Genomic DNA, 15539 nt, shown 5'->3' with positions numbered 1-15539 from the left:
AAATAAAGTTATAAGGATAATGGCACATATATATGTAAGAGCCATAATCAAATTCATCTTCAAAATTAAAACTTGCAACCGGATTTGAGATGTGGTTATACATGCATTTTCACAAATAAACTGTGAGTCAATATTATAACATCCCTTCAGAAAATTGTACTCGAGAGAATATCAATTTAAATTGAATGGATTCGTAATAAAGTTGTAACGCCCCCAAACCCGCATTACACAGATTTAGGTCGTCACAAGAACTTCAGCAACCTGCATATATTATATAACTTGTCCCACAAGTTCCAGGGTTTAACATCCACTTACAAATAGTCTACATTACGATTACAATAATAAGTCCAAGGTTACAAACTATTATCAATATAATAGAAGTAAACATCGGTGTCACGGAAATGAGCCTTCGCACCCTTTGTCTCCTCCGAACTTCACGCCTTGCCCTTGCCCTTGACGTTACCCTGTTTCTGATTGTCCTTCTCAGTCTCGCCATATTATGTTTTCACTGTTTGAAAGGAAATAAAGTATTGCAAGTATGAGCAATTGATAAGCTCAGCAAGTCCAATGCTATGAAAAGGTATTTTGCCAAGAAATCAAAAGTTCACATTACTATGGCAGCACATAAGAAAAGAAGTAGCATAGCACCACACCTAAAGAATGAACATTTTAAAGTTTAAGGAATATATGATACTGGTCTCCATCCTTGACGGTTCTACATCATGGCTCGATCACCGCCAATTGGTAACAACCATCCTGTGTCGCCCTCACAGTCTGATCGCAACCGTCGAATGGCGCCACCCACAATTTCCACACTTTGCTAGCACAAGGGTTATCATTTTCAACCCTCAAATTCATACCCCACAAAGAAAATTTATATTTCCACCACTACCACGAATGTAATTCATTCGTGTTGACAAGTTGTCAGCAGCTTTCCCCAGACCATTAGAAAATGTCTCGGCACCAAAAGAGATTTCCAACTCTTTTTTTTTTGGATGTGAACAAATACACCCATTAATACAACTTGGAAAAAAATTTATACCCGAAGAACGTAAATAATCCAAATAGAAGGAAACACGAGTCCAGAAAGAAGATGGTGAGTCAACAGATTGGTTGTTAATTAGAGGTATAGATCATTAATTATTCAAGATTTGGTATAAATTGGGAGGAGTGGAAGAGGAAATATCGACAAGGACTTGGTACGGAATAACCCGTCGTAGACGAGAACCACGAATAAAAGAAGTCTTCAATGGACCGTTTACTAACGGAAGTGAGGATTCAAGATCTAAGTCAAAGGCGTTACTTCATGCTAGGGTGTAGAGAATAAAATTGAGAGGACAAATAATTTTCTCTGAATACAAGCGTGGAAGGAGGTAACAACGATATTAAAATATTACGAAGGGTAGCAGTCAACCCGAAATAAAGGTGGACTTAGTTAACGAGTATGTGAATATTTAACTCGAGCAAGACTCTAATATTCCGTTTCCAGTCAATCTTCACGAAGTAAACGACCGGCGAGTAATTAATCGGAATCTCAAACACACAATAAATTATTGAGTAGAACATATCTGAATTAATAATAACAACATAAATCCGACACATCAAGAGAGCAGGATAAAATGGACTTGCCTGATTACTCCCGCTACCAGCTTGGTCCAATAAGATAAATAAACGTGACTGCTTACTAGCAGTTAATTTTCTAATAAAACAGAAACAATCGATTTAGTATTTAATATTAAACAAAGAGTCTCGATTAACTATTATAACGACTTAACACCCCTGCCACCATTTATCTTAACTAACCAATTAATATTTGCTTTTTTGTCAATTATCCTTTAAATCTCACCGTCTTATTATTCTTAAATACCCGCTCCAACTCAATTATTATCCTAAATTCCCAAAATCCACCTTGGTACTCAAATAAATTGTTAAGTCTTTTATTTTAGTATTAATTAGTATTAACTAATCCCTCATTTCCTCATAAAATAGACAAGGTATTTCTCTTATTATCAATTGTTAAAATATAATAATCCAATTTATTAATTAACCTCTAAACCTCAACTTAAATACCCAAACCAATTTAATTAATGACCCAATAAATCCTAAACTCCCAAAATTTCACAACTTAGTCATATAATTCCAAGAAATCAGATTGCCTCACAGCAATCCAAGAAATCAGGAGTTAAACATGTATCACTTTTTATATGGCTGTGCTAACATGTTATATGGCTGTGCTAACATGTTGCTGGAGTTAAACACACAGTATCACTTTTTTTATAAACCATATGCTAATATGATAGCACATGAGTTAGCTCGCATGTCATATTTTTTCTCAGATCGAGTATTCCACATTCGATAGACCTATTGGTATTTAAATAATGGGATGATATGATAATTTTAAATATTTTAACTAAAATAAAGTTATAAGGATAATGGCACATATATATGTAAGAGCCATAATCAAATTCATCTTCAAAATTAAAACTTGCAACCGGATTTGAGATGTGGTTATACATGCATTTTCACAAATAAACTGTGACTCAATATTATAACATCCCTTCAGAAAATTGTACTCGAGAGAATATCAATTTAAATTGAATGGATTCGTAATAAAGTTGTAACGCCCCCAAACCCGCATTACACAGATTTAGGTCGTCACAAGAACTTCAGCAACCTGCATATATTATATAACTTGTCCCACAAGTTCCAGGGTTTAACATCCACTTACAAATAGTCTACATTACGATTACAATAATAAGTCCAAGGTTACAAACTATTATCAATATAATAGAAGTAAACATCGGTGTCACGGAAATGAGCCTTCGCACCCTTTGTCTCCTCCGAACTTCACGCCTTGCCCTTGCCCTTGACGTTACCCTGTTTCTGATTGTCCTTCTCAGTCTCGCCATATTATGTTTTCACTGTTTGAAAGGAAATAAAGTATTGCAAGTATGAGCAATTGATAAGCTCAGCAAGTCCAATGCTATGAAAAGGTATTTTGCCAAGAAATCAAAAGTTCACATTACTATGGCAGCACATAAGAAAAGAAGTAGCATAGCACCACACCTAAAGAATGAACATTTTAAAGTTTAAGGAATATATGATACTGGTCTCCATCCTTGACGGTTCTACATCATGGCTCGATCACCGCCAATTGGTAACAACCATCCTGTGTCGCCCTCACAGTCTGATCGCAACCGTCGAATGGCGCCACCCACAATTTCCACACTTTGCTAGCACAAGGGTTATCATTTTCAACCCTCAAATTCATACCCCACAAAGAGAATTTATATTTCCACCACTACCACGAATGTAATTCATTCGTGTTGACCAATTGTCAGCAGCTTTCCCCAGACCATTAGAAAATGTCTCGGCACCAAAAGAGATTTCCAACTCTTTTTTTTTGGATGTGAACAAATACACCCATTAATACAACTTGGAAAAAAATTTATACCCGAAGAAAGTAAATAATCCAAATAGAAGGAAACACGAGTCCAGAAAGAAGATGGTGAGTCAACAGATTGGTTGTTAATTAGAGGTATAGATCATTAATTATTCAAGATTTGGTATAAATTGGGAGGAGTGGAAGAGGAAATATCGACAAGGACTTGGTACGGAATAACCCGTCGTAGACGAGAACCACGAATAAAAGAAGTCTTCAATGGACCGTTTACTAACGGAAGTGAGGATTCAAGATCTAAGTCAAAGGCGTTACTTCATGCTAGGGTGTAGAGAATAAAATTGAGAGGACAAATAATTTTCTCTGAATACAAGCGTGGAAGGAGGTAACAACGATATTAAAATATTACGAAGGGTAGCAGTCAACCCGAAATAAAGGTGGACTTAGTTAACGAGTATGTGAATATTTAACTCGAGCAAGACTCTAATATTCCGTTTCCAGTCAATCTTCACGAAGTAAACGACCGGCGAGTAATTAATCGGAATCTCAAACACACAATAAATTATTGAGTAGAACATATCTGAATTAATAATAACAACATAAATCCGACACATCAAGAGAGCAGGATAAAATGGACTTGCCTGATTACTCCCGCTACCAGCTTGGTCCAATAAGATAAATAAACGTGACTGCTTACTAGCAGTTAATTTTCTAATAAAACAGAAACAATCGATTTAGTATTTAATATTAAACAAAGAGTCTCGATTAACTATTATAACGACTTAACACCCCTGCCACCATTTATCTTAACTAACCAATTAATATTTGCTTTTTTGTCAATTATCCTTTAAATCTCACCGTCTTATTATTCTTAAATACCCGCTCCAACTCAATTATTATCCTAAATTCCCAAAATCCACCTTGGTACTCAAATAAATTGTTAAGTCTTTTATTTTAGTATTAATTAGTATTAACTAATCCCTCATTTCCTCATAAAATAGACAAGGTATTTCTCTTATTATCAATTGTTAAAATATAATAATCCAATTTATTAATTAACCTCTAAACCTCAACTTAAATACCCAAACCAATTTAATTAATGACCCAATAAATCCTAAACTCCCAAAATTTCACAACTTAGTCATATAATTCCAAGAAATCAGATTGCCTCACAGCAATCCAAGAAATCAGGAGTTAAACATGTATCACTTTTTATATGGCTGTGCTAACATGTTATATGGCTGTGCTAACATGTTGCTGGAGTTAAACACACAGTATCACTTTTTTTATAAACCATATGCTAATATGATAGCACATGAGTTAGCTCGCATGTCATATTTTTTCTCAGATCGAGTATTCCACATTCGATAGACCTATTGGTATTTAAATAATGGGATGATATGATAATTTTAAATATTTTAACTAAAATAAAGTTATAAGGATAATGGCACATATATATGTAAGAGCCATAATCAAATTCATCTTCAAAATTAAAACTTGCAACCGGATTTGAGATGTGGTTATACATGCATTTTCACAAATAAACTGTGACTCAATATTATAACATCCCTTCAGAAAATTGTACTCGAGAGAATATCAATTTAAATTGAATGGATTCGTAATAAAGTTGTAACGCCCCCAAACCCGCATTACACAGATTTAGGTCGTCACAAGAACTTCAGCAACCTGCATATATTATATAACTTGTCCCACAAGTTCTAGGGTTTAACATCCACTTACAAATAGTCTACATTACGATTACAATAATAAGTCCAAGGTTACAAACTATTATCAATATAATAGAAGTAAACATCGGTGTCACGGAAATGAGCCTTCGCACCCTTTGTCTCCTCCGAACTTCACGCCTTGCCCTTGCCCTTGACGTTACCCTGTTTCTGATTGTCCTTCTCAGTCTCGCCATATTATGTTTTCACTGTTTGAAAGGAAATAAAGTATTGCAAGTATGAGCAATTGATAAGCTCAGCAAGTCCAATGCTATGAAAAGGTATTTTGCCAAGAAATCAAAAGTTCACATTACTATGGCAGCACATAAGAAAAGAAGTAGCATAGCACCACACCTAAAGAATGAACATTTTAAAGTTTAAGGAATATATGATACTGGTCTCCATCCTTGACGGTTCTACATCATGGCTCGATCACCGCCAATTGGTAACAACCATCCTGTGTCGCCCTCACAGTCTGATCGCAACCGTCGAATGGCGCCACCCACAATTTCCACACTTTGCTAGCACAAGGGTTATCATTTTCAACCCTCAAATTCATACCCCACAAAGAGAATTTATATTTCCACCACTACCACGAATGTAATTCATTCGTGTTGACCAGTTGTCAGCAGCTTTCCCCAGACCATTAGAAAATGTCTCGGCACCAAAAGAGATTTCCAACTCTTTTTTTTTGGATGTGAACAAATACACCCATTAATACAACTTGGAAAAAAATTTATACCCGAAGAAAGTAAATAATCCAAATAGAAGGAAACACGAGTCCAGAAAGAAGATGGTGAGTCAACAGATTGGTTGTTAATTAGAGGTATAGATCATTAATTATTCAAGATTTGGTATAAATTGGGAGGAGTGGAAGAGGAAATATCGACAAGGACTTGGTACGGAATAACCCGTCGTAGACGAGAACCACGAATAAAAGAAGTCTTCAATGGACCGTTTACTAACGGAAGTGAGGATTCAAGATCTAAGTCAAAGGCGTTACTTCATGCTAGGGTGTAGAGAATAAAATTGAGAGGACAAATAATTTTCTCTGAATACAAGCGTGGAAGGAGGTAACAACGATATTAAAATATTACGAAGGGTAGCAGTCAACCCGAAATAAAGGTGGACTTAGTTAACGAGTATGTGAATATTTAACTCGAGCAAGACTCTAATATTCCGTTTCCAGTCAATCTTCACGAAGTAAACGACCGGCGAGTAATTAATCGGAATCTCAAACACACAATAAATTATTGAGTAGAACATATCTGAATTAATAATAACAACATAAATCCGACACATCAAGAGAGCAGGATAAAATGGACTTGCCTGATTACTCCCGCTACCAGCTTGGTCCAATAAGATAAATAAACGTGACTGCTTACTAGCAGTTAATTTTCTAATAAAACAGAAACAATCGATTTAGTATTTAATATTAAACAAAGAGTCTCGATTAACTATTATAACGACTTAACACCCCTGCCACCATTTATCTTAACTAACCAATTAATATTTGCTTTTTTGTCAATTATCCTTTAAATCTCACCGTCTTATTATTCTTAAATACCCGCTCCAACTCAATTATTATCCTAAATTCCCAAAATCCACCTTGGTACTCAAATAAATTGTTAAGTCTTTTATTTTAGTATTAATTAGTATTAACTAATCCCTCATTTCCTCATAAAATAGACAAGGTATTTCTCTTATTATCAATTGTTAAAATATAATAATCCAATTTATTAATTAACCTCTAAACCTCAACTTAAATACCCAAACCAATTTAATTAATGACCCAATAAATCCTAAACTCCCAAAATTTCACAACTTAGTCATATAATTCCAAGAAATCAGATTGCCTCACAGCAATCCAAGAAATCAGGAGTTAAACATGTATCACTTTTTATATGGCTGTGCTAACATGTTATATGGCTGTGCTAACATGTTGCTGGAGTTAAACACACAGTATCACTTTTTTTATAAACCATATGCTAATATGATAGCACATGAGTTAGCTCGCATGTCATATTTTTTCTCAGATCGAGTATTCCACATTCGATAGACCTATTGGTATTTAAATAATGGGATGATATGATAATTTTAAATATTTTAACTAAAATAAAGTTATAAGGATAATGGCACATATATATGTAAGAGCCATAATCAAATTCATCTTCAAAATTAAAACTTGCAACCGGATTTGAGATGTGGTTATACATGCATTTTCACAAATAAACTGTGACTCAATATTATAACATCCCTTCAGAAAATTGTACTCGAGAGAATATCAATTTAAATTGAATGGATTCGTAATAAAGTTGTAACGCCCCCAAACCCGCATTACACAGATTTAGGTCGTCACAAGAACTTCAGCAACCTGCATATATTATATAACTTGTCCCACAAGTTCCAGGGTTTAACATCCACTTACAAATAGTCTACATTACGATTACAATAATAAGTCCAAGGTTACAAACTATTATCAATATAATAGAAGTAAACATCGGTGTCACGGAAATGAGCCTTCGCACCCTTTGTCTCCTCCGAACTTCACGCCTTGCCCTTGCCCTTGACGTTACCCTGTTTCTGATTGTCCTTCTCAGTCTCGCCATATTATGTTTTCACTGTTTGAAAGGAAATAAAGTATTGCAAGTATGAGCAATTGATAAGCTCAGCAAGTCCAATGCTATGAAAAGGTATTTTGCCAAGAAATCAAAAGTTCACATTACTATGGCAGCACATAAGAAAAGAAGTAGCATAGCACCACACCTAAAGAATGAACATTTTAAAGTTTAAGGAATATATGATACTAGTCTCCATCCTTGACGGTTCTACATCATGGCTCGATCACCGCCAATTGGTAACAACCATCCTGTGTCGCCCTCACAGTCTGATCGCAACCGTCGAATGGCGCCACCCACAATTTCCACACTTTGCTAGCACAAGGGTTATCATTTTCAACCCTCAAATTCATACCCCACAAAGAGAATTTATATTTCCACCACTACCACGAATGTAATTCATTCGTGTTGACCAGTTGTCAGCAGCTTTCCCCAGACCATTAGAAAATGTCTCGGCACCAAAAGAGATTTCCAACTCTTTTTTTTGGATGTGAACAAATACACCCATTAATACAACTTGGAAAAAAATTTATACCCGAAGAAAGTAAATAATCCAAATAGAAGGAAACACGAGTCCAGAAAGAAGATGGTGAGTCAACAGATTGGTTGTTAATTAGAGGTATAGATCATTAATTATTCAAGATTTGGTATAAATTGGGAGGAGTGGAAGAGGAAATATCGACAAGGACTTGGTACGGAATAACCCGTCGTAGACGAGAACCACGAATAAAAGAAGTCTTCAATGGACCGTTTACTAACGGAAGTGAGGATTCAAGATCTAAGTCAAAGGCGTTACTTCATGCTAGGGTGTAGAGAATAAAATTGAGAGGACAAATAATTTTCTCTGAATACAAGCGTGGAAGGAGGTAACAACGATATTAAAATATTACGAAGGGTAGCAGTCAACCCGAAATAAAGGTGGACTTAGTTAACGAGTATGTGAATATTTAACTCGAGCAAGACTCTAATATTCCGTTTCCAGTCAATCTTCACGAAGTAAACGACCGGCGAGTAATTAATCGGAATCTCAAACACACAATAAATTATTGAGTAGAACATATCTGAATTAATAATAACAACATAAATCCGACACATCAAGAGAGCAGGATAAAATGGACTTGCCTGATTACTCCCGCTACCAGCTTGGTCCAATAAGATAAATAAACGTGACTGCTTACTAGCAGTTAATTTTCTAATAAAACAGAAACAATCGATTTAGTATTTAATATTAAACAAAGAGTCTCGATTAACTATTATAACGACTTAACACCCCTGCCACCATTTATCTTAACTAACCAATTAATATTTGCTTTTTTGTCAATTATCCTTTAAATCTCACCGTCTTATTATTCTTAAATACCCGCTCCAACTCAATTATTATCCTAAATTCCCAAAATCCACCTTGGTACTCAAATAAATTGTTAAGTCTTTTATTTTAGTATTAATTAGTATTAACTAATCCCTCATTTCCTCATAAAATAGACAAGGTATTTCTCTTATTATCAATTGTTAAAATATAATAATCCAATTTATTAATTAACCTCTAAACCTCAACTTAAATACCCAAACCAATTTAATTAATGACCCAATAAATCCTAAACTCCCAAAATTTCACAACTTAGTCATATAATTCTAAATTTTAATTTTAGTCCAAGTCTCTCAACCCCACTAATTCTTTTAATTTAATATATATAATATTATGATTTATATCCTAATTTCCATCCAATCAACTCTATTAAGCATACTCCCACTAATTAAACCTCAGCTGCCAAATTACTCTACTACCCCTGCTCACCCACCTCCCTGCCACCACCACCGACGGCGGCTTCGCCGCCGTACTCCCTCCCCTGAACCTCTCTACCCACCAGTCTCTCTCCCTCTCTCTCTCTCGAGTCGCGACTCCACGGCGACTCTCGCCAGACCGGCGACCACGCCATTGCAGCCACCAACGGTGGTCCTGCCACCGTTCTCTCCACCCGAACCCCAACAGACCTCCCTCGCTCCGTTTTCACCGACACATCGCACACCATTTCCCCCTCCCGTGCTCGCTCCTTCCTCGCCATTGCGAGCTGAAACGTCGCGGTGGCGTAGCAACCGACGACCGCCGTCCAACCGCCCCCAACCGACTGACGAAACCCCCTCACCGTCGTCCACGATGGGTTCAAACCCACCTCTCCCCAGACCGCCGGAGACCACCGTCGACGAGCTCGTCACGGCGGCTCTCCGGTCCTCCATTCCGGCCATTATCAGCCTCCGAAATCAATACTCAGACCAGGCAACAAATCCCCCAAATCAATTTCAACAAATAGTTCACCAATAACAAAAACCCCAAATCTCACTTATAAACCCTAACCCTAGTTTACAATATTTGGGGAAAAACTTTAAATCACCAAATAATATACAAATCACAGGTATGTACGGCTCAGAACAGTATTTAATTAAATAAAAACAAAAGTTTACAGCTGTTTGGGGCCCTACTAGATTCCAGTACTGTAATGCATTGAAAGCTCAGCTCAACCATTAAATAAGACTTAATAAAGGAGATAAGGATAAAGAATTACCTTGTTTTAAGGCTTGATTCTTATCTTCTTACAGTTAGCTTCTACCAGTAAATCCTTCTCCAGGTCTCTCTCTATCAGCTATATTTTTGGTAATAAAATGACTTTACTCTCTCTCTACCCCCTTTTATAAGAGAACTTTATAAAAATTGCAATTAAGGCCACATAAAATACTTTTATAAGGCTCTAATTTGTGCGAGTTCACTATACTTTTCCTCTTCTTTTCACCCTTTCCTGAATTATTATTTGCAATGATAATAAATGGTTGATATATTATTTATTAATAGTAAAGCACAACTATATTAATCATCAACTAACCGTATAGAGCACGTACCTAAAATTTACGGTTATTACAGTCTCCCTCCCTTAAAGGATTCCGTCCTCGGAATCATAGTTGGTCGTTAAACAAAGAGGGATGATTCTTTCGCATTTCATCTTCTAGTTCCCAAGTCGCCTCTTCTATAGCTCTATTTTGCCATAACACTTTTACCAACTTTACTTTCTTCGTCCTTAACTCCTGCAGCTTGGTATCTACTATTCGAACCGGCCTTTCTTCGTAAGTTAAGTCGGGTTGTACCTTTATGGGCTCATAATCCAGAATGTGTCGACTGTCGGTCTTATAAGCCTTTAGTAATGACACATGGAATACATCATGAATGTGTTTCAAATCGGGGGGTAGAGCTAGTTGGTAAGAAACTGTTCCAAATTTCTTTAATATCTCAAATGGCCCAATATAACGGGGACTTAGCTTGTTTCTTTTTCCGAATCTCACTACACCTTTCCATGGTGACACCTTTAACAGTACCTTCTCTCCAACATCAAAACTCATGTCTCTTCTCCCCAAGTCCGCGTACTTCCTTTGTCTATCTTGAGCAGCTACTAGCCTTTTCTTGATTGTTTCTACTGATTGCTTTGTTTGCTCAATCAATTCAGGGACTAAAATTCGCTTTTCGCCCACTTCATCCCAACACAAAGGCGATCTACACTTTCTTCCATACAAAGCCTCGTAAGGTGCCATTCTGATACTTGAATGATAACTATTATTATAAGCAAATTCCACTAAAGGCAGATGATCATCCCAGCTTCCTTTAAAGTCTAACGAGCAGGCTCTTAACATGTCTTCAATTGTTTGGATCGTTCGTTCACTTTGCCCATCGGTTTGTGGATGATAAGCAGTACTTAAATTTAACTTAGTTCCCAAACATTCCTGAAAAGTTTGCCAGAATCTCGAGGTAAATCTCGCATCTCTATCTGATACAATCAACACCTGCACACCATGACGAGTCACGATCTCTTTTAAATACATTCCTACCAACTTTTCGATCGTATACTTCTCGCTGATTGGTAGGAAATGAGCCGATTTCGTAAGTCGATCTATGATAACCCATATGGCGTCATGCTTTGCTCGGGTTTGTGGCAATCCTATGATAAAATCCATAGTTATATGCTCCCACTTCCACTCCGGAATCTCCAAAGGCTGCAGTAGTCCACTAGGTCGTTGGTGTTCTGCCTTCACCCTCTGACATGTCAGGCATTTGCTTACCCATTCTGCGATTTCTCATTTCATATTTGGCCACCAGTAGTGTTTCTTAAGATCCTGATACATCTTTGTACTTCCTGGATGTATAGAGTACCTTGAATCATGGGCTTCACTTAAAATTTCACCTTTCAATTCATCAACCTTAGGAATCCATATCCGATTATCAAATCTCTTAATCCCCTTCTCGTCTTTCGGGCAGAGATACTCTTCTCCTGACAACCCATTCCTTTGTTCTTCCATCACCTTCTCTTGACACCTCTTGATCTTTTCTAGAAGTTCCGGTTGTACCAACATCACATAGACTCTTTCTCCTTCCAAACTCAAATCTTTAATTTCCAACTCTAACTTCTCTATGTCCTTTCTCAATTCTACAGGTTTGGTTAACAAATTCAGTCTTTCTTTTCGACTTAGCGCATCCGCTACTACATTTGCTTTGCCAGGGTGATAATTGATGGAACAGTCATAATCCTTGATCAACTCGAGCCACCTTCTCTGCCTCATATTCAGTTTCTTTTGAGTAAATAAATATTTCAAGCTCTTGTGATCAGTATATATCTCACACTTCTCTCCATATAAATAATGTCGCCAAATCTTCAACGCGAACACAATTGCTGCTAGCTCCAGATCATGGGTAGGATACCTCAATTCATACTCTTTTAGTTGTCTAGAGGCGTAAGCAATTACCTTCCCGTGCTGCATTAGTACACACCCTAGGCCTTTGTGAGACGCGTCACTATAGATGACGAAGCTACAACTATCATCAGATAACGTCAAAATAGGAGTTGTAGTAAGTCTTTTCTTAAGTTCTTGAAAACTTTCTTCGCACTTTGATGTCCATTCATAATTTTCCTCCTTCCTGGTTAATCGTGTTAAGGGAGTTGCAATCTTTGCGAAATCTTGTACGAATCTTCGATAATAACCTGTCAATCCAAGGAAACTTCTAACTTCAGTCGGAGTCCTAGGCCTTTCCCAATTTGTCACTGCTTCGATCTTTGTTGGGTCTACTGAGATACCATCCTTTGAAACTACATGTCCTAAGAACTACACTTGCCCTAACCAAAACTCACATTTCGAAAATTTCGCATACAACCTTTCTTTTCTCAAGACTTCTAGAGTTGTTCTTAAATGCTCTGCATGCTCTTCTCGCGTCTTAGAGTAAATCAGAATATCATCAATAAAAACTATCACAAACTTATCCAGACACTTCTTGAACACTCTATTCATAAGATCCATAAAAGCTGCAGGTGCATTAGTTAGTCCAAAAGGCATTACCAGAAACTCATAATGTCCATACCTTCTTCTAAAAGCCCTCTTTGACACATCTTCAGGCTTAATCTTAAGTTGATGGTATCCTGACCTTAAATCAATCTTAGAAAAATAAGCTGCTCCCTTTAATTGGTCAAATAAATCATCGATCCTTGGTAGTGGGTACTTATTCTTAGTGGTCACCTTGTTCAACTCCCTATAGTCAATACACAACCTCATGCTTCCATCCTTTTTCTTTACGAATAAAACTGGGGCTCCCCATGGAGATACGCTTGGTCGAATAACTCCCTTCTCTAACAGTTCCTGCAATTGTGTTGCCAATTCTTTCATCTCGGCAGGTGCCATCCTATAAGGAGCTTTTGATATAGGTGCAGTACCAGGTACAAGATCTATTGTAAACTCAATTTCCCTATCCGGTGGTAATCCTGGTAATTCGTCAGGGAAAACATCCTTATACTCGTTCACTATTGGAATCTCTTCAATTTTAGGAGTCTGTTTTTTTGTGTCGATCACGTAAGCCAAATAGGCCTGACTTCCTTGATGAAGCAATTTCTTGGCCTGAACCATCGTTAAAAACTTCCTAGCCTGCTTCTGCCCTCTTAACATTATTCTCTCCCCACTATCACCTTTTAGACTCACGCGTTTTAGCCTACAATTAATCTGAGCATCATAGCGGGTTAACCAATCCATCCCCAGAATCACATCAAACTCTCCTAACTTAAAAGGAATTAAATCTACATCAAAGAGTTGTTTCTGAATCATTACTTCACAACTAGGACACACTCGATCCACAGGAATGGTATCTTGATTCGCTATCTCTATATTCATAGGTTCCGCTAATGGTATCGAATCAATTCCCAACTTTTGCATGAATCTTACAGAAATAAATGATTTGGTAGCACCCGAATCAATCAATACACACGCATCTTGAGAATTTACTGTAAGCGTACCTGAGATAACATCATTGTCAACTATAGCATCCTTCAGGGTCATGTTGAAAGTACGCGCAGTTGGTTTGCTGCCTCCTGGTGGTGCTGGTAGCCTTGGAACATTACTCTCCTTTTGCGCAGAGTGACAATCTTTAGCCATATGACCCTTCTTTCCACACTTATAGCAAGTAATAACTTTCTCCTTGCATCGAGATGCGATGTGACCTTTCTGTCCACAAAGATAGCAAGTAATAGACTCTTGATAACACGGTGCTGGATGTCTCTTCCCACAGGTTTTGCACTCAGGTTGTGGCGGTTTCTCCTGAAGAAAGTGTGCAGACTGTGGTGGCTTAGTCCTCTGACTCCCTTCGCTGCCATCTCGGTTACCTGCCCGAAGATTCCCTTCCTTCCGAAATTCTTTATTAAGAAAAGGCTTCTTAACTTTTTGATTCCACAGCTTCTTCCCTTGGCTTCGTTCAAACTGAGGAATTTTACGCTTGTTATCATTTCTTTCCCGGTTATAGAGTTCGCTCCCTTTTTCCACAATAGCAGCTTTCTGTACCAGAGTCGCATAATTAGTAAGTTCAAAGACAGCTACCCTATTCTGAATCCAAGGCTTCAGTCCCTGTTGGAAGCGAAGAGCTCTCTTCTCATCTGTATCAACATGATGTGGCACAAACCTTGATAGTTCCGAAAATTTGGTCTCGTATTCAGCCACAGATAAATTCCCCTGTTTAAGCTCTAGAAACTGTAGCTCCATTTGATTTTTGAGATATTTAGGGTAGTACTTTTCTAGGAATAGTTTAGTAAACCTATCCCAGGTTACAATACCAGTACCCTCTAGCCCCCTTCTTGCTTCCCACCAAAAATTAGCTTCCCTTTTGAGCATATAAGTCGCAAACAACGTTTTCTTTTCATCTTCCATACCCACTATTTCGAAAGCTTTCTCAATTTCTTTTAACCAGGTTCTTGCTACAATAGGATCAGTGGTTCCTTTGAACTCAGGAGGGCGTACTGCTTGAAAAGCTTTGAAAGTTACTGTTGGTTTAGGTGGTTGGCTAGTTGATCCTTGGTTGGGGTTGTTGGGATTGTTTCGGGCTTGTTGCTGTAGAAAGTTAAAGAACATTTGCATCATTTGGGGATTAAAATTTTCAAATCTGGGAGGTGGACCTTCTGGTGTTTCTTGGTTTTGTTCTGGTGGGGTTTCATTTGGCTGTTGATCCATCTTGTTTCTACAAAAGTGGTTATAAAATATTAGCAATATAATTCACAATTCAACATGGTTTGTAGCCAGGTTATATCACAGGTTTAAAAGGTCAATAATATATTTATCACAAGGAAATCTTTCAATAATGGTAAACAATCGAACGTTGAAAGTTTATCAAATGTTTTGTTTATGAATCCAGGTGTTAGGGTGAGTTAATGAAAACTTACTAGTTTGAAAGAGAAGTTTGCAAATTTCAATTTTCAGTTTAGTTTTTAAATAGAAAAGAAATAGTTCAAG

General features: G+C 37.2%; 1 protein-coding gene across 1 annotated transcript; it reads right to left on the bottom strand.

Moving 5' to 3' along the window:
* Positions 1-11858: 11858 nt before the first annotated feature.
* Positions 11859-15260, bottom strand: LOC108198025 (uncharacterized). Its single transcript, XM_017365805.2, has 2 exons — positions 12908-15260; positions 11859-12760 (listed from the first exon to the last, which is right to left on the bottom strand). The coding sequence occupies exons 1-2, from the start codon at positions 15258-15260 to the stop codon at positions 11859-11861; spliced, it is 3255 nt and encodes a 1084-aa protein (XP_017221294.2).
* Between the last annotated feature and the right edge of the window lie 279 nt (positions 15261-15539).

This window comes from Daucus carota, chromosome 8 (assembly GCF_001625215.2).
Source record: "Daucus carota subsp. sativus chromosome 8, DH1 v3.0, whole genome shotgun sequence".
Taxonomy (NCBI): domain Eukaryota; kingdom Viridiplantae; phylum Streptophyta; class Magnoliopsida; order Apiales; family Apiaceae; genus Daucus; species Daucus carota.
The sequence above is the reverse complement of the archived record's forward strand: the minus strand, read 5'-3'. Positions and strand labels throughout refer to the sequence as shown.

Bases quoted from the DNA above. Each gene is read 5' to 3' on its own strand.
- LOC108198025 (XM_017365805.2), bottom strand. From the start codon at position 15,260: ATGGATCAACAGCCAAATGAAACCCCACCAGAACAAAACCAAGAAACA. The intron at 12,761-12,907 runs GTGAGTTTTGGT...TTGGATTGACAG, and splicing joins GTATGCGAAATTTTCGAAAT to GTTATTATCGAAGATTCGTA.